At 36.7% G+C, this 23,671-nt stretch overlaps 2 protein-coding genes across 3 annotated transcripts in view; one reads left to right on the forward strand and one right to left on the reverse strand.

The window, feature by feature from the left end:
• Positions 1-244, reverse strand: part of LOC127436501 (serine-threonine kinase receptor-associated protein-like) — a 13,231-nt gene extending 12,987 nt beyond the window's left edge. The window contains exon 1 of the mRNA XM_051690703.1: positions 116-244. The gene's annotated coding sequence lies outside the window, so the exon portion shown is untranslated. The remainder of the gene's footprint in view (positions 1-115) is intronic.
• On the forward strand, positions 162-21,992 carry LOC127436500 (ethanolamine kinase 1-like). 2 transcript variants are annotated; one of them, XM_051690700.1, is made up of 8 exons: positions 162-308; positions 3,071-3,330; positions 8,519-8,659; positions 11,684-11,826; positions 15,297-15,380; positions 16,252-16,412; positions 19,619-19,692; positions 19,788-21,992. In XM_051690700.1, the coding sequence occupies exons 1-8, from the start codon at positions 162-164 to the stop codon at positions 19,858-19,860; spliced, it is 1,083 nt and encodes a 360-aa protein (XP_051546660.1). In that variant the 3' UTR covers positions 19,861-21,992. The 2 variants fall into 2 exon arrangements, with proteins under 2 accessions (XP_051546660.1, XP_051546661.1); XM_051690701.1 differs by lacking the exons at positions 19,619-19,692; positions 19,788-21,992 and adding an exon at positions 13,257-13,351 and having other exon boundaries at positions 16,252-16,400.
• The last annotated feature ends 1,679 nt before the right edge of the window (positions 21,993-23,671 follow it).

The following is a 23,671-nucleotide window of genomic DNA, read 5'->3' on the forward strand; positions in this document are numbered from 1 at the left end:
AACCCATTCAAACGAATGATTCATTCGCGAAACAAACACCACTGGAGGCGTGACCGTGCAGAACCTGAGTTTAAATCTGCATCCTGCTTTACTTTTCGCATTCATTGAAACTTACCCGCCGTCTTCCACGTTTAGAGCAGTGCAAGCAAGCGTTTACAGCAATGGCCAATTACATTCACGTCCCTGAAGGCGCACCGGTGGTTCCAAAATTAGATGTGACCGTAGACGAGCACGATTACAGAGCCGGGGCGCTGAAATTGATCAAGACGCTCAGACCCCACTGGAAACCCTCGGAGGTCAAAATGAAGGTAATTCTGATGTCTTTCCTCATCACTTGCGATTTGGGCGGTCGCACGTTGACCCCAAGCGAAGCAGAAAGCAGCTCGTTCACGCGTTACATAATGCAGAAAACGAATTTAAGCGTGTTGCGTCTTCAAAATCCTCAGCTGCGTCACCAGAAGGACCCACTGGCACCATGGCACTCAGAAGACTCACCAACCAATGCGAGCTGTCATATCACTTGTTATAACACTCTTATGCACGAAATCCTATTGCTTTTGCTCGTGCATGCACGCAACAACGTATTTTACAATAGCATAGAAGACAATTACAGCTGTAATTATTGTTGTAAAGAAAACTTAGAATTGTAAAATCATAAAGTGAAATGCCTGGGTGGTTGATTCCGGGAGTTTTTTTTTAATGCAAAGCTTTTATATGTTACTTAATGCGCACCAGCTTAATGGCATTCGTGTGTGTGTGTGTGTGTGTGTGTGTGTGTGTGTGTGGGTGGGTATTCCTGATCGCGCATACCTCTTGTGGTTTAAATATGTCACATCGAGTTATCGAGCTTAAAATGGTTTGTTGATGTGTAATTACAATTAATTTTAATGACGAATTAATGCCACACACTATTGTATACATCTAGTTAATAAACTAGTTTATTATTGGCACAGTTTTTGTGTATGATATAATTATGTGTATGATTTAATTGATTTAATATTATTTCATTATAAGAAGCCCCATTTTGTGACTCGAGCTACCCCCCTTTAACACTTAATTGCATTGACTGACTGTCCTGGCTCCTATTCAGAACAGACAAGTTAACACATACCAGATGTCAAAAAATATGAGGAACATATAAAAGCAACACTTTCATTTTCTCTTTGTTAGCAGTAATGCATTATGGTCATGCAACATTCCTCATTTCTAAAATTAAGCCAAATAGGTTAGCATACATAGTTGTGCAGCATAGTTTTACTGTATTACTAAACCACTAAAAGGTGTTTGCTCAGAGCAGTCAGAGATTGGCCTGATGGTGATGACACTAGACTGAAAAAAATGTTAACCTAAAAATGTGTCTCATGTGATCACATCTAAATTAACTGGTTTGAGTCAACAATGTTATTTAACATGTCTGAATCAACCTGGGTGCATTAGGTTACACCAACCCAACAAAACTCATTTTAAGGATTAGATCAGGTAGAAATGGCTCCTTAAGTTCACAATTGCAGGTTATCACTTAGCCTACTGTGTATGCCCCAGAGAGCTCTGTCTGTATTCATACTTCATTGATTAACTTGAGATGGGTGGATTCAAGACTACAGTAGAGGACACCTCTTCACAAACCGCTGAAGGCAAAAACCGCTTTAATGACTGAACAACCCATTTCACTGAACCAACTTTTCCGAGAACTTGTAAATGAAGGAGAACTTCACGTGACTAGTAATAGGCTACTCCTTTTTTTTTTTTTTTTATTTTTTACTTTTTTGAGTCTTGCATCGTCTCAAAAACTTTCTTGGAATCCTAGGATACAGAACAACAAACCAATTCCACTAATTCAGGAACCTGCATGTATTGACTATTGACCATAGCCTTGACGATTGTCAATGAGGTGGGTAAGGTTTCTGTTGCCTTGGTGTTGAGAACTATAGAGAGAGGAATCTTTTCTTTAGATTTGCGACCGTGGACACACCTTGAATCAAGTTTTTCAGGTGCTTAGTCATTGCATCGGATCGAACCTCCTCAGTACATCTTTTGTATAGAGATACCAGTATAGTGTGATTGGTGCTCTGTGGATTATGCAACTGAATTCCTTTCTTATCACAGCAGAAGGGATTATTGTAGTCGTTTTAAGATAGCACTCAGTTTTTAGGCCAATAAAACTGGCTTTTCACTTGCCGACCCTAAAAAAACATATTTTTATGACAAATTTGAAGTTAACCCATTGCACAAATACACTACGTAGTACATTTAATCTCATTCCCACATGACCTTGTAACCCACACTTCTTAAAACTCAATTCAGATGAAAAGTCAGCAATCTGTAACAATATTCTTGGAAGATGAAAATGTTTTAGCCTTTGGGTGGGTAAGAGCACTTCCTTGTATAAACAGAGCTGGTAGGAGTGTGACTCATCGCAAATGGGAGGGGAAAAAAACATGATATGTATTGGGTTGTTTTCATCAAGTTTCAAACAGAACAGGGTACTCAGCACATGCCAGACCACCGGTCAAAATAAAATTCCTGATGTTCTGCCCACCGCCAGTCAATCCCAGAAAATGCAGATGATTGTGCCCTGGAATGCTTGGCTTTCCGAACACACTCCATTTACATTAGAAGGCAAATTTGTTCAGCTCTGTCACATGGAGTTCGCCTGCTTTTGTGCTGGATTTCCATTAAAAATAAACTCATGTGACACCTGAGTCACACACCTAAATTTGTAAACTAACAGTAAAGTGAGGTTAATTGTAATTTTGTTAAAATGACAGCCACATTGATAAGGGAATGTTTTGGGAAAGAGTTTGACTTGAATGTGAGAATTTGGTTTGACATCTTATATAGCATTTTTGTATAGATAGATGTTTACTACCTAAATCTGCATTCCTCAAGTGTGTGAAGTGTGTCAGCTGACTTGGCGGTGAAAAAACAGAAAAGGAGCTTTTTAAAAGCATGTGATGCTGATGCTAACAAAGGTTTTTTTTTTAATGAAGACCACTAAAGGTTAACCTCAAACCAGCTGAGCAAGCTGATAAAGATGACCTCTCCACTTTCTGTCTTCCTCTTTCTGCAGTCCTTCACTGATGGCATCACGAACAAACTGATTGGCTGTTATGTTGGTGGCTCCATGCAGAACATGGTCCTGGTACGTGTCTACGGGAACAAGACGGAACTGTTTGTGGACCGTGAGAATGAAGTGAAGAGCTTCCGAGTTCTCCATGCCCATCGATGCGCTCCACGCCTCTACTGTACTTTCAATAATGGCCTGTGCTATGAGTTTCTGCAGGGCGTGGCCCTGGAGCCGGAACACATCCGCAGCCCTGCCATCTTCAGGTTAGATACCCACAAACACAGAGCAGTCAACAAACTGTCACATAGCGGGCATTCCATTTTTGCCATTTGATTATGCCTAGGACACTGAGAAAATGGACTGGCCATAAATATTTCTTACCAGCCATGAAAGTGTACTTTGCGTAACACTGAAAGAAAGTGGTAACCCTCAATTTCCATTTGTATTACAGTGTATTTTGATTAAAAATCTATTTATGTCCTTATGCCAATAGGATTATTTAACAGATTTTTCTTTGCATATTAGTGAGAAATGTCATGGCTCATTGTGTCACTGGCAGAATCATATACGAGACTGATATATGATGCTATCTCATCATATTGGAGATAAAACTGCAGTTGTCACAAGACACACCGTAATTTTTTTGCTAATATGTGCATTTTGGTGGCTTAATGTGAGGAGTATTTGACGTATGTGTCACCACAAAGAGTTCTGGAGAAGAAAAACATCCTAAATAAACTGTTCCACTCAGATAAAAGTCATAATTAGGTGCTTCAATTGTGACAGTTGTTTCTTATCGTTGATTTGAATTGAAAGCGTCACTTACATCAGTGTGGCTCAGACTATTGCTCTTACAGTTCTACTTAAACCATGTATAATGTTGCAATTTCCTAAAAAGTTTCTGGCCACTTGCAAGTTATTTACTCACAAAGATGATTTTTATTGCATTTGGTGCTTAGTGACTGTTCATTTTTGACTCTCTGATAGGCTATGATACCAGGGTCAAAAAGGCATTCTCTATCGTCATTTCTTGGCCTGAACATTGTTGTCCTGCTTAATAATGAGCTCATCAATTGAGAACAGTGAAACGGAGATAGTGAGACTGGCATTGACCTCAAATTAGCCAGACACTTGTCATATTACCCTTGCCCTCAACCAGTAATCCCTTAAGACAGTAGTGACGCACTGCTCTCTCACACACTGACCCAGGCCTTATGCCAATACGTGTCTGTCCTCAGACTGCTGTAAAAGAACAAGGCTACTGTGTTAGCAGAGTGATAGCAGAAGAGTTGTCTGATAAGCCATTTTAAACAGTTTAATTTTGGTGAAGCTGGTAATTCCTGCTCCACTAATGTCAAATATATATGACATTAGTGGCTCCACACACACTATGCCTCCACACACACTATGTCTCCGCGGTAAAGCGCTCAACAAGCCACATGATAAGATGCGTGGATTGACGTTCTCAGATGCGAAGGCAACTGAGATTCGTCCTCCGCCACCCGGATTGAGGCTTGTCACTACGCCACCATGAGGACTTGGAGCGCATTGGGAATTGGGCATTCCAAATTGGGGAGAAAAAAGGGGAGAAAATCAAAAAAAAGAAAAACACAAATTTTTTTCCATAGGGGAAAAATTCCATTAAAGACAAACCTACCGTGAGCTCTGAGGTTGTTAATCGATGGCATATGCTTCTGTTAAAGCCATCAGTCCACATTATTTCAGCTTCCATAAAAAAAAACTAAAAAAAAGCGTGTTTAATTTTAGAATTCCTATTGAAGAATTACACTATCGCTGATCAAGCTGAGAATGATCCACCAATCAGAGAATCGCATTAAACAAACTGCACCAAAAGAGCTCTGCAGTGACCGTTCACACCCATGAAGTAAAAAATCGAGTCGGTCTGTCTTCAAACTACTGTACTTATATTAGGGATGGGCACGAGTACTCGAGTACTCGGACGTGGCATTAATGATTGTTCATGAAAACGATGATCGATGGTGATCAAGCATGATGTGACTTCTCACTTAATTCGAAATTCAGTGACAATTACCTGATAACTAAACACACATGTGTCAAAGAGTGAGCTTATTTTTAATTTTGAGATTGATTACGTTGTGATTTTGAGGGGTACATTGATTATCAGAGACGTCTCATAGCAACCAAACTGATATACGACGTTGCAATGCTATCGTAACTATAATCCAAAGGGAGTGTAATTAACCATGTTTTGAACACCTGTCTCTGCAAAACGTTTGCTAAACATGTTTTATTATCATTTAATGTAAGAACTTTGACTTGTTAATGGATATTATTTAATAAAAGTGAATGTTTGTCATTGATTGTAAACCTCCCTGTCCTGGGTGCCAAAATGTTTGCGTGAAGTAACACACACCTGCATCTCGACGAAATGGGAGTCGAAGATTTCCGCATGAGTTTCCAAGTTAGAAGTCTGACATAAAGTGTCATTCCGTTGCACTATCCCCAGTTAAAAGGTGGAAATTCCGACACTCCGAGTTGAATGGAACGCTTCATGAATCATCACAGCAACAATAATATGGTAGTGTTGGGTTCGAGTCCACCTTAGTCGAGTCCGAGTCAAGTCCAGTCTTTAAACAATTGAGTCCGAGTCGAGTCAGAGTCCAAAAGGGGCCGAGTTGGACTCCAGAACGAGTCCGTGTCGAGACGGAATGAATCTGTTCATGAATCTGAATTAAAATTGTAACCGTAAACTCAACATCAAAATGAGTGGTTTCAGAATGAAAGCATTTACTTTAGGTGTATGAAGACAAAACATGACTAAAGAAAGTGAAAGCTCAATCAACAACATTTGTGGCATAATATTGATTATCACAAAAATTTATTTTGACTCGTCCCTCCTTTTCGTTAAAAAAAGCAAAACTCTGTGTTACAGTGAGACATTTACAATGGAAGTGAATGAGGCCAATTTTTGGAGGGGTTAATGTGAAGCTTATAATTTTATAAAAACACATTAATTATTCTGTTAAAACTCATGTATTATTTGAGCTGTAAAGTTGTTTAAATTGTAATTTTTACAGTCGTTTTTGGTTTTAGGGTTTGTTGACATTACATTGTCATGGCAAAGAAGTTGTAAAATTTGCTATATTTTTACACAGAAAAGGTTAGCAAGTGATTTCATCACACTAAAATCATGTTTACACACATATCCTTTATATCTTGTGGCTATACTTTTGAAAAAGTGAGTATTTTAAGTAAAAAAAATTGCCACATTTACTTCCATTTTAAGTGCCTCACTGTAAATCCGATTTTTGCTGTTTTTAAAGAAAAGGATGGATGAGTCGAAATTATTTTATTAAGCCTTTCCTCTAAGTGCTTGTACTATGTAAAAAGTGCAGTTTAGCTGTCTGAATGTGACACTTGTCTGATTTACCTCTGTGCTTGTGGGGAAAATGAACATTCAGAAAACACCCCGCTTACATTTTCACAAGTTGCGCGAAGACATGGATCGGCTTCTTTCAACTCGTTGAAAACGCATTTTTGCATTATTTTGGGCATTTGCGCTGACTGACGGCATGACATAGAGCGCATGACGTCATTGCCATGATAACCAGATACATTTCAGCTGATTTGCTGAAGACTAGAATGAATGTATCGTCAAATCAACGTGCGACGCAACAAAATTTATTTTCTTCTCTGTAAACGATACCAGAGACAATAGCGAGAAGGACAATGAGGAGATTTAATTTAAGAAGAAAAAAATCAGTGACCCTACCAAAAACTGGTACTATCCTGTGTAATAAACCGGGACGTCTGGTCACCCAATCTATAATTAAATTATAAACAAAACATTTCACTGCCCAAAATAACTTCATATTTCATTGGGTATTTTATTGTGGAAAAAAATATAAAAAAAAACATATTTTAAGTAGCTCATCAATGCTTTTAAAATAGAAAAACAATAAATAGGTGCTGTTTATCTGTTTAGAGTTGCAGTCTGCTTTAGCAATAAAAATTTTTTTGCCTACATGTGTGGATACATAACACCTAAAAAGACTTAATAGCCCAATATTAATAATATTTTTTAGATTTTTCATTTTTATATGTTGTTTTAGTAAACTGTGAGAGACATGATGTGGGTGATTTGACTTAATGAAGTTCTTAACCACGACGAAACTGCAACGCGAGCACCATCTTAGCTGCACAAATGCTGTGTGTGACTTTACCAGTTGTCAGGTCCCGTGCCATGCGAGACTGCCTTGTAGTTTCTAGTACATTGGCTACATACCCGTCGTCTTTATGTGTTTATCGTGCCAGCCACCTTGGTAATCGGTGTTATACAGCAGTCTTCATAGGAACATTCAAGAATATTGGTTGACTGAGTGTGCCGCTCTGCAGGTGTGTTTGCTCAACACGGTGAAACAAACTCTGGCTACGTCTATGACATCAGGGGGTGCTACAACTGCTTGCAGACAGAGTTTCCATTTATTTCTGTTTCATTATTTGTAATTATTTATTTTGTTCATTGCATCACAAATCAAATGCCCTGGACTCGGAAAAAATACAGAGTCCCAAAGGCTCGAGTCCGAGTCAAGTTCGAGTAAATATGCATCCGAGTCCGTGACAAGTCCAAGTCCATTAAAACAGATTATTTTATAACAGCCTATAATAATGAATAGATGATAAACTGGAACAACAAGATGCAATGCAGCAGCCAAAGACGTTTGTCAGATGTTTGTTATTAAATATACAGTTATGCACATGTCATTGGCCCTCGAGTTCTCGACGAGTAATTAGTCCGAGTACTCGAGTAGACAAAATGGCCAAAATGCCCATCCCTGACTTATATACTGTATTTGTATATGACTGAATATTTTGCAATAAACATAAAATATATTGATTCCATACTTAAAATTACCAACTTTAAATGATTAGCTTTTTATTTTTCGTTTTTTAGATTGAGCACATTCCCAATGCTTCATGTAATGTACCTTTGCCTTTTTTTCTGATTTTCAAATACGTTCTTGCTTCAAATTCAAGTGTAATGTTGTGATTCACCTTAGAGCTGGTTGGTTTGGTTCATGGCTTTTATGTGTTTTATGAACCATTTTATAAATTTCCTATGGAAGAAATGAATGGGAAAAATACTTCCGGAACCAAGACAGCTGATCAAGTGGGAGGGCACTATTTATTTTTTTTACTGTTTTCACTGTTTTATTGCAAAAATAAAGGCTGTTTTTAAAGATTTCCTAACCCAACCACCCTCCCACCCCTTTCCTCTCCCCCTTTCCATCTGCCATTGGTCGGCAAACAGATAGTCATTTCCCAAACTCACACCATTGGTTGAGCCAGTGTTGCTGTATCAGGTTGGTCAGGATGCTCAAAGAAACATAGCAATGTTTTGCTCGCAGCTAAATCATCAGAATTGCAAAGTATATTTCATATGCATGTTATCATTTTCATATTTTACAGGCTCATTGCAAGGCAGATGGCCAAGTACCATGCCATACATGCCCATAATGGTTGGGTACCCCAGTCAGACCTTTGGCTGAAGATAAGCAAGTTCTTTTCACTTGTTCCTACACACTTTAAGGACCCTGAGATGGACCAAAGGTGAGAAGAGCTTTGAATTTAATGATTGAATCCCATTTAAATCTAACTGCAATCTTTTCAAGTGCATTTCATCTGCAAAACAGAACAAGTAGAGAGTTGTACACAGTAACACACAGTAGATTCAGAATTCAAAATGTAGGCGGTAGATTGTCAAAGAATGTATCTTAGCCAAGCCTGCTATGGCAGTGAATTACAGAAAAGATATGAGATTCTTTTGATTTATGACATTTCTTTTATCATTCCTAAGTAAATACGCTCTGTTCTCATTGTGGTTTGAAAGCCCACCTAATGTTACATGACTCGTCTTGTCATGGTATGTGGTACACACACAGATAGACTTATTTGCACAAGAACAAGTTCAGAGCAACAACCATTAAGCTGTCAGTCATGAAGCAGAAATACATCTAAATGCCTGATAATCAATTCAGCAGGTGGTCATGTAATTTGAAAAAGTTTTTTATATATTTCTAAAGAAAATATTGTGTTTACCTGTGCAAAACTCAGTGCTAGGGTGCTTTTATTTGCTAGGGCATTTTTATGAAGTTGCTAAGGCATTCTGAGTGGTTATAAGTAGGGCATTCTTGGTGGTTGCTTACTGGCCCAAACCACAATCAAGTCTCTGAGAAATCTGGACCCTAGATATGACTACCGGTACTTCTTATCTAGGAAAATCTTATCGTTTAGAAAAGTAATAGCTCACCTCTCTTCAACAAGCCACATGACTTTAGGTAATTATTCACGTCCATGGAACAAACAGATCTGTATGAGGTACATGACAAAGTTTAATACTTGAAGTTTAGAAAGCATCATTAATTGTTTCAAGTAAAAAAGGATCAATGTGTGCTATCTAGCACCTGCAAAAAGTAACATCTGCAAATAACACACCAATACAGTGTCTCTATGGTAACTTTACAATTTATAAACTCCAAAAATTTAACTGTTCCAATGCCTTTGTTGTATCTTTCATTGCTTTTGAAAAGTAGTCTCTTATGTAGTCTGTTATGTTTCCTATAATTTCACCCTGAAAAGAAGGTTTTTAAGATAATATAATTTACTACGTGAAGAAGGCAGGTTTGGAAACAATGTGCCTTCATTGAATCACAAAGATCACACTGGAACACAAAAATATTTGTGTGTTTGTATGTGTGTACATACTAAGCTATAGTTTAGGGACATGATCGTCCTCAAAAGTGAGCTAAATCTGGCAAAACCTTCCTTTTTGGACTTTTGGGAACGTCCTCAATTGGAATATCAATTCATAATTAAAGCAAAGTTGTTGTTTTTTAATCTAAATTGAAAAAATATATATTTTATGGTTTGGGAAAGGCAACGTCCACACACTAATCCATTTTCATTTAAAACTCAGTTTACTTAAACATCATCTTCATCCAAAATATGTGGTTCTAGAGAGCATTTTCATAAGTCTTAATTTTTGTTGGTGCCAAGTGTGGAGGCGTAAACATAGGAGGTGTAAACGTAGCAAAATCACATAACTAGGGTTGGTGATTTAATGCGTTAATTTAGTGCGATTAGCTAAAAAATAACACGTTACAAAATTAACACAATTAACCATTCCCCCTGAGTACGGATAACTAAAAAGTATGGATTTTCCAACCATTCAAGCTGCAAGTGGGCAGAGAGATCTTCCAATGTTTATTACGTACGTGAAGCAGTTGTAGAGGCGATGTCAGCAAGCGCCTACTTTTTCAAGCTTGAAGTACATCTGTTTTTGCGAGCTGCGTGAATAGGTGGCAGCGTGCCTCAATAAACCTCACTAGCAGCGCAGCCAAAGAATGAGATTCGCTCACTCTGAGGAAGCAAAAGCACAACAGGTGGGCGAAACACAACAGAATACAGGAATCTTGAGATGTGATTTTCAAAGTTTCCAATACTTTTTTTTTCCTCCCCAATTTGGAATGCCCAATGCGCTCTAAGTCCTCATGGTGGCGTAATGACTCTGGGTGGCGGAGGACGAATCTCAGTTGCCTCCGCATCTGAGACCGTCAATCCGCGCATCTTATCGCATGGCTTGTTGAGCGCGCTACCACAGAGACTTAGCGCATGTGGAGGCTTCACATTATTCTTCACGGCATACACACACAACTCACCACACGCCCCACTAAGAGGGAGAACCACATTATAGCAACCACGGGGAGGTTAAGCCAACATGACTCTACCCACCCTAGCAACCGGGTCAATTGGTTGCTTAGAAGACCTGGCTGGAGTCACTCAGCACGCCCTGGATTCGAACTCGCGACTCCAGGGGTGGAGTTTCCAATACTTTTAACTTGACAGAGCGTCCTAAAAATGCAGCCCTTGTGATGCTGAATACCAGTGAAATGGTCCAAACGTGTCCGTCTGAGGCACGCACATGTTCATTGAGCGACAATTAAAAAATGCAAGAATGCATACTGTGAGAGCTGGACACATTGACAAACTCAGTGCAAAACAGATTGCTGTAAACTGTAGGCTTGTTCAATGATATGAGAATAAAACAAACAATATATTGAGTTCTTTTTGTATTGTCAAATCAATGCTTTATCCATCTGCCACAATAATGCAATTTATTTCAAACTGAATTTCAATCCGTATTATAGATATTATATATGTTATTTTTTATAAATATTTGAATTATTATACATAGTTTATATAAATTATCTTTATTTGGGGGCCTTTCTCAGCAAACAATGATGTATGTGATTAATTACAATTAATTAATCATCATGTCATGAATTAATTTGATTAACATTTTTTATTGATTGACAGCCTTACATATAACATATGCTTAGAAATATATATAAATTAGTGCTGTCAGTCGATATTTAATCGTGATTAATCATATGATTTTTCATAGTTAATCTCCAATAGTTGCAGATCATCTGACTCTGTGTACTTCTTTCCTGTCAAAATGCATTTAATTCCTTCTTAGAAAAGAAAACAACATGTAACAATAAAGTTTTATTAACATTTTCCAAACAAACATTTGTGTGTGTTTTTATTGATGTCTGTGTCCTCTTTTTCAAGGCTGAACAGTGAGGTCCCCAGTGCTGTGTGTCTTAGAGATGAGATGATCTGGCTTAAGCAGAGCCTTTCTAAACTGGGTTCCCCAGTCGTTCTTTGCCACAATGACCTACTCTGTAAGAACATCATCTACAACCAAGAGGAAGGTGAGTCCAACAAACCCTACCAGCTTCCTTCAGCCACAGTAGCGTTTGTTTCACCAACCCCCCTGCCTCAGGTAGGCTTGAATTTAGTGTTTTCACCTCAGAAATGTAGTATGGATGCCCTTCCTTAAAGGATCCTTAAATTACATTCTCATCCAAGGACCAGAAGAATCCACTGGTTTCCATAAAATGTGTTTTCTTGTCTTTAAATCAAAAGCAAATGTGTGTTTGTGTTGCTTTTGGGGGAATGTTGCTGTGATGCTGTTTACAATCTTCATGAAGTAGAAACTGGCGACTGTCTGCCGCTACCTAAACGACAGGCTGCAGAGAATGAATGCGAGTGTTGACTTGGAAGAGAGTGAGCAAGTGAGAAAATGGCTGCTCTGCCACAGTAGTAATGGGAAAATTTAGACTTCCTGTCTCTCTATTTTTTTTGTTTTTTTAAGAGGCAGCAGCAGCAGTCAAACTGATTATCATCAGCACATATCAGCCACAGTGCCAACCCTAAAGGTAGCAGTTGCCCATAAAAAGGTAGTTCACCCAAAAATGAAAATTTTGTCATCATTTACCAAATCACATGTTGTTCCAAAGCACTTTCTTTCTTCTGTTGAACACAAAAAGAGATATTAAGCAGAAAGTAAGCCTTAGTCACCATTCATTTTCATTGTATGGAAAAAAGATGTAATGAAAGTAAATGGGTGAATAAGGCTAGCATTCTGCCTAACATCTCCTTTTGGGTTCCATGGAAGAAAAAAGTCATTTGGGTTTTGTATAATATAAATAAATTTTATCAGAATTTTCTTTTTTGGGGAACTGTTCCTTTAAAAGCTGTTCTTGGATGAGTAAATAATTCCCAACAACAGATTAGCAATTCAGTCATGGAAATTTGGTTCAAGAACATGGTTTGGGGGCAGCTACAACCTTTGGGCACTTGTTTGTATTTGAACTACACAAACCATAACTTTCAGAGAGGAAGGAGGTGACATTTTCAAAAAACAAAAAAAGCCAAGCCAAGCTCCAGCTAGATTTTAATATGTACACTGAGGGGTGGGAGAAAGTTTTCACAGCAGAATGTTTTTTAAAAGTTATTTTTAATACTGTATACTCAGCCCCCTCCACACAAAGAGAAATAGAAAGCAAAGTGTTACACAACAGCAAAGCTTTCTGCAACTGTACTTGTTTTTGTTTTTCTTTCCTTTCGTTGTCACTCAGGGAGTCAAATAAGTTTGAGAGTCCCACAGGCTTGGCCTGCACGGGAAGCCACCATGGCATTTGCACTGAGGCAGTAACTCGCGGCCTCATTGGCTGGATAATCGACCAATGGGGATACTGTGTGGTGGGGGTGTGCGTTTATAAGATGAGCCGTGTTTGTTCTTAAAGAGGGAGGTGCCCAGTGGCCTCTCTGCAGTGAAGCTGTGTGTGTTCTGTGACAGATGTGAGTTTGCCCAAATCTCTTCATCTGCTGCACAGGGCTATAGCCACTGACTGGAGGTGTTCAGTGTGTCCCGCTAGGACGCCACCGGGTCCGGTAACCACCTCACGTGTCTCTTTCTGTAGACCAACACTTCTGTCCAATGTCAATCAAACTTTTTTTTACACATCATAAGCTCTAGCGCACTGAGTATGCAAGGCAACTTAAAGTCAAACACACATATAAACACATAGGCACACTGATTTCAAAGAACAGGCAGTGGTGTAGTTTTAAAGGGGCCATATCAGATCTTTTGAGGGAAAAAAAAAAGAGCATGAAAACATACTTTCAAAACTCAAAACTTCCTCTCCAGTCTAAAAAACCCCCTGATTTGTTGAAACATAGCTGCAAAAATTACTCCTAAACTTTCATGACTTTGCACAGATGAATACATTTAAACACATTAGCACGTCAATGACGCCTATTTGGTGACTTCAAGGGATAGATCACCCAAAAATGAAAATTCTTTAATTGTTTACTCACCCTCATGTTGTTACAAACCTGTATGACTTTCATTTTTACGTTGAACACAAAAGGAGAGGTTAGACAGAATAGCCTCAGTCACCATTTACTTTCATTGCAACTTTTTTTTCTTTACAATGAAAGTGAATGGTGATTGAGGCTATAAAATTTCATTTATTTATTTTGGGGGGGTGGGGGAGGGATTACCCACCCTAGCAACTGGGCCAATTGGTTGCTTTGGAAGCCTGATGTCTCTCGGCACGCCCTGGATTCAGACTTGCGACTCCAGGTGTGGTAGTCAGTGTCTTTACTTGCTGAGCTACCCAGGCCCCCCAAAAATGCCATTTTCTGTTTGATTGAATAAAGAGTCATATGGGTTTGCAAAAACATGAGTGTAAGTAAATGATAAATTCTGACTGCATTTGGCACAAAAATACTTGACTAACATTATAGTTTGCAACAACTATAATATACATACATATGCAACAAGCAAGCACAGGTAGACTGGAATTGTTGAAGTAAATAATATATTCTAAATACTTTCAATGTTAAAATAAATATTAAAATAATAAAATACTAAAAAACTATAAAAAGAAGTGTAAATAACGAGTACAGTCCATAGCATCTATATACTATGTTCAGTTAAATAATATAGTGAATCTGGGTAAAAATGAAATGATATGACCCCCTTTAAGACAACACAAACAATGCAGTACACATATTTATATGGTCTCATAGGAGTAAGGCTTTGTATTCTGAAGTTAGCTCTATCCACATCACTTCACCGATTAAGTCATTGCTTGCACACCACTGCTATACAGACTATGTGCCACTAGATGCCGATGTCGGCCATTTTCTCTCCTTTACCTCCTCTGGCCTTCATGTACGACTGTCTCCCATTTTTGCATTCTGTAAGGCTGTAAACTCGACTCCTCTCTGAACAATTTATCCATATTGCTCTCTTCACTTTTATTTTACTCTCTTCTTTACTTTGTTGTGTTTCCTCCTATAGAGCAGAACACTGTTTGCATGAGACACATTTTCTTTCTTTCTAAAGTCAAGATTATATTTCGTGGAAAATTCGGAAAACTTGCAATAACAACTTTCTCCCATTCAATTCATATTTTGTAATCAAGCAGGAACCAGTGTGCTTGTTTCCAGTTTAAATATCACCTAAATATCTTCCAATAAAGAAAAAAAAAAAAAAATCAAACATGATTGCAAGTTTTCCACTTTTCCTCTCAGCAGACTCATGTAAATATAATATGCTATTTATTTTACACATGCATGCTATGACTGCATGAAATCTGTCCCCATGTCTTCAGTTTCTGTCATTTGTTGACTCTGTCTTGTCTTTCACCAGAATGCAAATCCTTACTCCTTTTCCCAGATGTGATTTGTTTAAACTGCAGATAAACCCCATGTGGTGTTGGTTTGCTAATACAGGCATAGAATGTTACAGTAAAAAAGAAAAAGGGTTAAGAAGACAATTATCGTGTGTGCTTTTGTAAACAAATTGTCATTGTTTTCCCTCCTGTAGGAAATGTCAAATTCATTGACTACGAATATGCTGGGTACAGTTACCAAGCCTTTGACATTGGGAATCACTTCAATGAATTTGCAGGTAATGTGATATGATCAGAAATTAAGCTATTCTATAAAAGAAATTAACAAACAGAATGGAGAAACCTGTTTAACAAGGTAGTCTGTGACACAAAGATATAATTGTGTTTAGGGCTAGCCAATATATAAAAAAATAAATTAAAAAAAATTAAAAAAATCTTGCACTTTCCTGATATTCAGTATACGTAAATATCTCGATATTTTGGAATTTGTTCTGAAAGTCAGTATTTTGGGCCAAAGAATTGTAACCAAGTAGATTCATAAAGTAAAATACAGTAACAATCTTGTTAAAAACATTCAAGGCATGTTTTTCACTAAATGAACATGAAAGAAGAATGATATTTCATAATTTTCATTTAAATGCAGCAATACAAAATACATAATAAATAAGTAATAAACTGCAATATTTATCGACATATATTTTTTCTAAAACATTAAAATACATGAAAAATGACACGCAGGGACTTTCGTGATCTTTTTCAGAAATGACATGTATGAATTATTGAATCAGTGATTTGAATAGATTCTTTAAAATGGACACTTTGAACTGATTTACGGAAATGAATCAAACTCCACGGATACCAACACAAACAACATTTTTACTACTGAACTATACAGTAAATTGTAGACGCTGTTAAAACATTTTAACACTTTTATACTTCCAAGAGGACAAAGAGGGATTGCAAAACTGGTCTAAAGACACAGTCTTTAAAAAAACGGAATGGACAAATACAAAGCAAAGTAAAATCATTCATATTCACAGTGTTGATCTTTTTTTTTTTTTTTTTGCTAGCAAAATCATCACAAACTATTGTAAATATTAGATATGTTGCCAATAGCCCTAACTGGGTTTGGTTTTGGGTGAGTGACAGGTCTGAATGAGGTGGACTACAGTCTGTATCCTGGTCGAGAGTTCCAGTTGCAGTGGCTCAGGGCCTATCTGGAGGCTTACAAGGAGTACAAATCACAGGGCTCACAGGTCTCCAACACTGAAGTGGAGGTGCTGTACGTGCAAGTCAACTGCTTCGCCTTGGTGAGTTGAAACTGGATTTATCTGCTTCGTTTTTTGAATTGTGACATTCTGATCCATGTGTACCCTGCCAAATTAAACACTGGCCTTTTTTTAGTTTAATTGCTTTCTTTAATAACATGCAGCATTTTAACAAAGTAAATGGGAACATCATGCTCAATTTAACTATTTAGCAGGTAGATCATGTGCATTAGAGAAGTGATTGAATCAGAGACAAAGGAATGAATAGTAATTGCAGGATTTCAAGGAAAGAGCCTTGACTTCCTGGCCACCCTGACTGAGATGTAAATGTGTGTATTTGTGTGTGTGCAGGTCATTCTTTGATGATTGTGTTGCACTGCCCTTTAGCTGTTTCTTGAAGATGATATTTACTTCAGGGTGGAAAACTAATTTAATATCCAGTTTACACTCACACAATCTGTTTTATGATCAATAGACAGGTTAAAAGCAGGGCAGATAGAGCAATTTTTACATTTTGATTTATGTGGGGGAAAAAATAAAAAAATAAGAATAAAATAAAAATAAAACCTAATTTTTTGGCATTGCGATACGATGAACAAAACCAAGGGAGGCACTGTTTTCTCTCATGTCCCTGAGAGAGACCTTGAGAGACATTTAAACAGATGCCAGAAAATGGCACAGTGTAAAAGCAATGGTGTTTTGCTGCCTTAATTTTTTTGTAATTGGAAATCTGAAGAAAACATGGACAGATCTGAACCAGATTTGGTGGGAATTGTTTATATAGGATTCCCACAGTCATGGAAAATCTAGAAATATCAGGAAATTCTTAAAATAATGATTTCCAGGCTTGGAGAAGTCATCTAAACAAACATATTTTGGTAGTTTCTATATATTTTTCAAGCTACGTTTGGATCTAAAACATTTCTTCATTTAGAAATTGCTCTGTGTGAGTGCAATCTCTATAAAATGATTTATAAAACTCAAAAGCCATGGAAATTGATTGTTTAAAAGGTGTGAAAACCTTAAGTCATCTTCTTGAATATTTCTGTTACATTTCAGATGTGAACATGGCTAATTTGTAGGTACTGATCCCTGGGTTGCGTTCTTAAACAGGGGTCCTGAGTTGAGCTGTGTTGCCCTAACTGATGTGTACACACCATCTTTACATGGTGTTTTACAAAAGTTGGTCTGTATTTGCTCAAAGATTGTGTTTGGGGGGGGGGGGGGTTTGGGACCTTTGCCTCTGGCAGAGACAAAAATTTGTCCTGTGTAGTTTAGCAAAAAACAGGATAGGATAGCGAGTTTATTATGGGCCAGCAAACCCGTGATTTTTACTCACATGATGGATTCAATGATTCATTCTCATAACGGGCTTTTATAAATGTATGCCACATTTTATAAGCTTTTACTTTCCTCTCAGTGATCCAGAATCAACACAAATATCTTTCATGCAGTTATTTTTTCCCTTTTTAATGTGTCCACTGAAAGAAAACAGTCTTTGCTTAGGAAGGAGTAGGTCAAATGTTTATAAGCAACAATAACATACAATCTGTCGCAGTTGACTCCAGTGTCAGGGTGATTCTTAAAAAACCTGTCAAGCATTTTCTGGAGAGATCAAAAGAAAACATGTATTTATTTTGCATATAGAAAATGAAGCATATTTTTAGGTCCATTAAGATTATTACATTGTGACATTATTTTCATGACACAGGACCTTCTTATATCAATAATGCAAAAAAAATTTAAAAATCTTGGTAAAAAAAACAAAACAATCCTTGTTACCTTTCAGAGCTATTTCCACCTGATCAAACCCTTAAAATTTGTCGAATGAGTCGAATGAAACAATTAATTAATTTAGATTTTACCATTATTTTTAAGCAATATTTTTAGATTTACTTTTTTAGTGTACTGTAATTGGATTTTTTATATATATATATATATATATATATATATATACTGTATATAATAATAAATGTGCAATATTTTAAAATTATTAAATCTATTAAAATATATATTTATAAATGTAATATACATAAAATACAAATAATAATATTTTAATAATTAATACATATTTAAAAACAATATTAAAATATATTAAATAGTACTGACATTTATATTACTTTATATTATTAGTTAAATGTTAACTGAATGCTAATTTAAGCTGATTCAAATAATTTAGAACAAATGATTGCGTGTGGACAGCTGTTTTCTACAATTTATGGTGTACTAAAGTATGCATACATACAGTATATGAAGCCTATGTCAGTCCTATACAGTTTAAAAAAGTGATAACACTTGAGTAACCTTGGAAATTAACTGCATAATGTTCAGTAACACCAGGTGTGCATATTAGGCATCACACTATGCTCTGTATATTATATGTGTTCAAACTGTGTGTTGCACACTGTTTATAGTACCACACTTTCACAAAAAAGAAGATGAGACAGAAAGAGAGAGTGAAGGCAGGCTGCTAAAGGGAGTGTTTCTTTGCAAAGCTGGATTCAAAACACCAGCAAGCAAGCAGGTTCATCATGTGATGAAAATATATAGCAACAGATCCAGCACATTGCACACTGTGTCTCCAGGAAAGTATTTTTCCTCAATCATTTGCCATGGGAGGAAGTAATGTATAATTTTGTGTTTGCAAGTAAAGCATATTTTAAGTAAAACTAAAATAAATATTTGTTTACAGATAACAAAAAAAGAAAAAAGGTAGTAATTATTTTTACATGAGTTATGTATGTAGCATATTAATATACAGACACTACTATTACAATCACAAGGCAACAGGTCAGAGAATGAGAGTGTTCTGAACATCAGGAGTCAGGTACTGGTGAGAGGATTTTAGTGACTTACTGTAAAGGGACAAAATACTAAGAGTTTGATAAGGAGCAAGATAAACATGGGAATATTTTAATGGAACACAAGTTTTAACAGCAACAACAACAGTAGTAGTATTAGCATGAAGCCTGATTATTAACAATACGACTTTGATTTTTTTTTTTTTTTTAAATAATTCTCTGTAACTTTATTTTGGGGGGGGGGGGGGGGGGGGGGCTTTTTCTCAGTTTGAGCCACTGCCCCTCAAAATGTCTGTGCATGGGCCTGCATGTGTATGTGTGTGTGTGTGTGTGTGTATATATATATATATATATATATATATATATATATATATATATATATATATATATATATAGTAAAAGCTATCCTCATTTATCCTAATTGTCTGTGGCTTTCATTCGGCACAGGCATCTCATTTCTTCTGGGGACTGTGGGCGTTGATCCAGGCTCAATACTCCACCATTGACTTTGACTTCTTGGGGTGAGTTTTCACTTACTCTTCAACATGAATTCTCAATACAGTCCAGTTCCAAAATATACATTCTCACTCTTCATCATCAATTATGCTTTTTGCAGATATGCAGTTCTCCGTTTCAGCCAGTACTTTAAGATGAAGCCAGAAGTCACATCACTCAACCTTCCAGAATAATCTCTCAGGTTACGGTTTGCACTACTCTGTAGAGAAGAGCTCCCTCTGGTGGACACAAGTACTACCTGGAGAGCTCTTCGGTTTTGTAGACTGAACACTGCACTTACTTGTCTGAACATATCACTTTACACAAGCCCCCAGTCACTTTTGAACTCAACACCTCATAGTGTTGGTTTAGTGTTGTAGAAAGATGAATAAGCTCTTCTCTTTCCTTCCATCTGGTCAAGAAAGAAGTCACCCTAGTGCCCTAGTTTTCCAACAGTGTCAGTGAAGTGCTATTGCCAGCAAACAACTGGCACTCTGCTACCATGAACAATATAAGGAGGCTTACTCTGGAGCCTTGACTTGCCCGTGTATTTGAAGAGCCCTAGAGAATATGAAATAAAGAAACCCCTTACCTCCCCTCCCAAGATACCAATCCACTTTGCCTCAGAGGACAGAGTACCTCAATAACAATAAATATCACGCAAAAAAGAGAGAGAAGGGCCACTGGGTTTATTTTCAGCAACTATTCTGAAGGTCATTCCTGCTTGTTTACACACATTTTTAAGGGGAGAAATCTGTGTACTGTAAGGAATTTTTGGTTACTGTACAGAGAGTCACTGATGCTATGTGGTTCTGTCTGAATGGCAAACTTAAGGCCTGTCTGTCCCTATATGAGGGTTATTCCTGGCACAGATGTGGTAAGATGTGGAATTCAGGGACCAATAGAAGCGTCATTGTTTCCGAATGAAGATTCCTCCCAAATTCTGTCACTGTGAACCATCACACTGTACCACATTCATAAAATTTCACAATGCTTTCTAAGCTTGGCACTTGGAGAAGGCAGAGGTAGACATGGCTACAATGAGCCGGTAGCTAATCTGAAGCCCACACCAAAGTGCTGATATTTCATGCTTTGTACATGATGCACAGTGTATTTTCCCACATAGATAATAATATGGGGTGATATTTACTGTTTGAAAGGTGTTTTTTTTATACTTATTTAAATGAGACCACTAGTGAGCTGCTGTATGTTTGTCTGGGAGGTATTGGTGAACTGTTTTTAATTGATGTACTGTTCTCCCAGAGGCCTTAACGATGGTATCGCAGGCTGGACCCAATAAAGCTTTCATATTCTTACTCTGAACTCCACTTACTCCACAATAGCTAAATGCCTTGTTTGCTCAATTTTTTGAGAACAAAATCAGTCCTCATTTGAACCTCTGTTAAGTTTTAACTGCAAAGAAATGGTGGTAGAGATTAGAGTAGAGATTTTGGTAGCATTTCATTTTACAGTGTCCCTGTTACACATATTGCTGTTGTAATTATAATAACTATTGTAATTACAAGTAGCTCTGCAGTAATTAAATAGTAATTACATGTTCATTAATATTACTTAGTACTTACATGAACAATGTAATTTAAAGTGTGACCAAGCTGTTTCTAGTGCAAATCTCAGCTCTGAGACTAAGTGCTTACCTTTGCATCGCTTGGCTGCATCTCATTTAACTCTGTTTTCCAGTGTCAGTTTGCCTATATCACAAACAATCATATACAATACTGTAAATTCTAGAAACTGTGAAATCTGGTTGTTTTTTTATTCTGAAGTATGCTTCTTTTTAAATGCCAATTCTTTGGGAACTGTCAAGATAACACCGTCACCTTGATCACAGTTTTGAACTGTCAAGGATCACAGAATGCTACATTTAATTTTTTTTCTTCTGAGTAATATAAAGTAATAATACGCCCAGAAATTTGTACAAAGATCCTAATATTGGGAAACATCTAACAGCTAGCAATTGCTGAGATTAACTGCTTTCTTTGCACTCTTTAGCATTTGTATGAAACAGAAAGTGACAGGTAGTTCCAAACTTTCAGCAAATGAAGTACTTCTGGTGAACGTTGTACTTTGTACAGTACTGCCTCATGCAAGTATCTACTGGCAGTTTTACTGTAGGTGTAGTCTATATGTTCAGCTTTAAACAAACTGTTAAAAAAAGTTCTTTGTTTAAACTATGTCCATTGTGTTTTTTTCCCTAAACAGATGTACTGTTAAGTAGATTTAATAATCTGGGGATGAAATCCTAAAGTGTTGCATTTAAAGTCTGTATCAAATCATGTGAATAGAAATAAAATTCTACAGATTTTAATTGCCTCATTCCTTTGTCTGGAATTTCATAAAAATATATATATATATATATATATATATATATATATATATATATATATATATATATATATATATATATATATATATATATATATACAGGGTTGGGAGGGTTACTTCTGAAATGTATTCCACTACAGAATTTGTAATGTATTCCGTTAGATTACTCAAGGTCAGTAACGTATTCTAAATACTTTGGATAACTTCTTCAGCACTGGTAGATTTTTTCACTTGTTTTGACTATAAAAACTCTGCCAGTACAGTAAGACAAAATACACATGTTAAAAATACATTCTCTGAAATATCTAAATATCTTATGCAGTGTTGTTTCTAAAACAAGATCAATCAAATTGATCTTGTTTTAAGGATTTTTAGATATTTTTACAGGAAAACAATATAAAAATTATTATCAAGAATACGATAATATCAAAGGTTTTACAAGTAAAGAAGAAATTATAATCTAACGTGAATTTTCTTGATAAAAAAAATATGATCGTGTCTGGTGACGTGCACGTAAAATGGTTAGAAATAGCATTTTAGCTTAGCGTAAAGCTGACAATTTACACAAAGTTTATTTCTATTTCTTCTGCTGCAAACTTCAAACTTACTTCTCTGTCTGTTCGTATGAATGTAACACATCATAAGAAAGTGTTTCACCGCTGTTCAAATGCACTTTGGATCGCATCATTTATATGTATAAATGTTTTTCATCTTAAAGGACTAAATATTAAATGAAACAAATGACAATAAAATGCAGAGTAATCTCTTCAGTAATCAAAATACTTTTTGAAATTTAACTGTTGTGGAATACAGTTACTTATATTTTGTATTTTAAATACGTAATCCCGTTACATGTATTCTGTTACTCCTCAACACTGTATATAGATTTACTGTGAATATATAGATTTACTTGTATACATACACACACATCCATCCATCCATACACAGTGTATATATATATATATATATATATATATATATATATATATATATATATATATATATTAAGCAATATCACACGAGCAAGAGTGCGATATGGCCCTACATCAGCACTGCTGTGATTTGGCCATAGGTAATCACAGCAGTGCTGATTTAGGGCCATATAGCATGATTGCGAGTGTGATATTGCTTATATACAACAGTTCAATGAACAAGTAAATTTTAAAAAAGTAGGAAAAACTGAGTACGGTCATAAAAACGAATTTGTGCATGGAACTACTTTCTAACGTGACTGATCAGAATCTGCCGTTGCTGGTTCAAACCAAATGATGCGTCCAAGCCTTCGTTAGTAATTCAAAAATGTCACTTCAGAAATAGTATCACGGCTTGTGCTGTTTCTAACAAGTTATTGAATAAACAAGGATGGATGTGTGTCTGTGTGTGTGTGTGTGTGTGTGTGTGTGTGTGTGTGTGTGTGAGAGAGAGAGAGAGAGAGACGGAGCGTGTGCGATCACCTGTTGCCACTCCCAAGCAGAGATGCTGTCAGCTTTCTGAAGATCAGCTTTCTCAGTGGAAAAAGAGCGTCCAAGTGGGGGTAGTCCTCTCTATTTCGCGGTAGACGGTGCACAAGAGTCTTTCACTATAGAAACCGCAATGTCCTCTGCCATTTTAAACAGTATGTATCCAATGTGGAAACTCCGTTAAGAGGTAAGCACCTTGAGT

This window comes from Myxocyprinus asiaticus, chromosome 47 (assembly GCF_019703515.2).
Source record: "Myxocyprinus asiaticus isolate MX2 ecotype Aquarium Trade chromosome 47, UBuf_Myxa_2, whole genome shotgun sequence".
NCBI lineage: Eukaryota > Metazoa > Chordata > Actinopteri > Cypriniformes > Catostomidae > Myxocyprinus > Myxocyprinus asiaticus.

Bases quoted from the DNA above. Each gene is read 5' to 3' on its own strand.
- LOC127436500 (XM_051690700.1), top strand. From the start codon at position 162: ATGGCCAATTACATTCACGTCCCTGAAGGCGCACCGGTGGTTCCAAAA. The intron at 3,331-8,518 runs GTTAGATACCCA...CATATTTTACAG, and splicing joins CGCAGCCCTGCCATCTTCAG to GCTCATTGCAAGGCAGATGG. The intron at 15,381-16,251 runs GTAATGTGATAT...GGTGAGTGACAG, and splicing joins TCACTTCAATGAATTTGCAG to GTCTGAATGAGGTGGACTAC.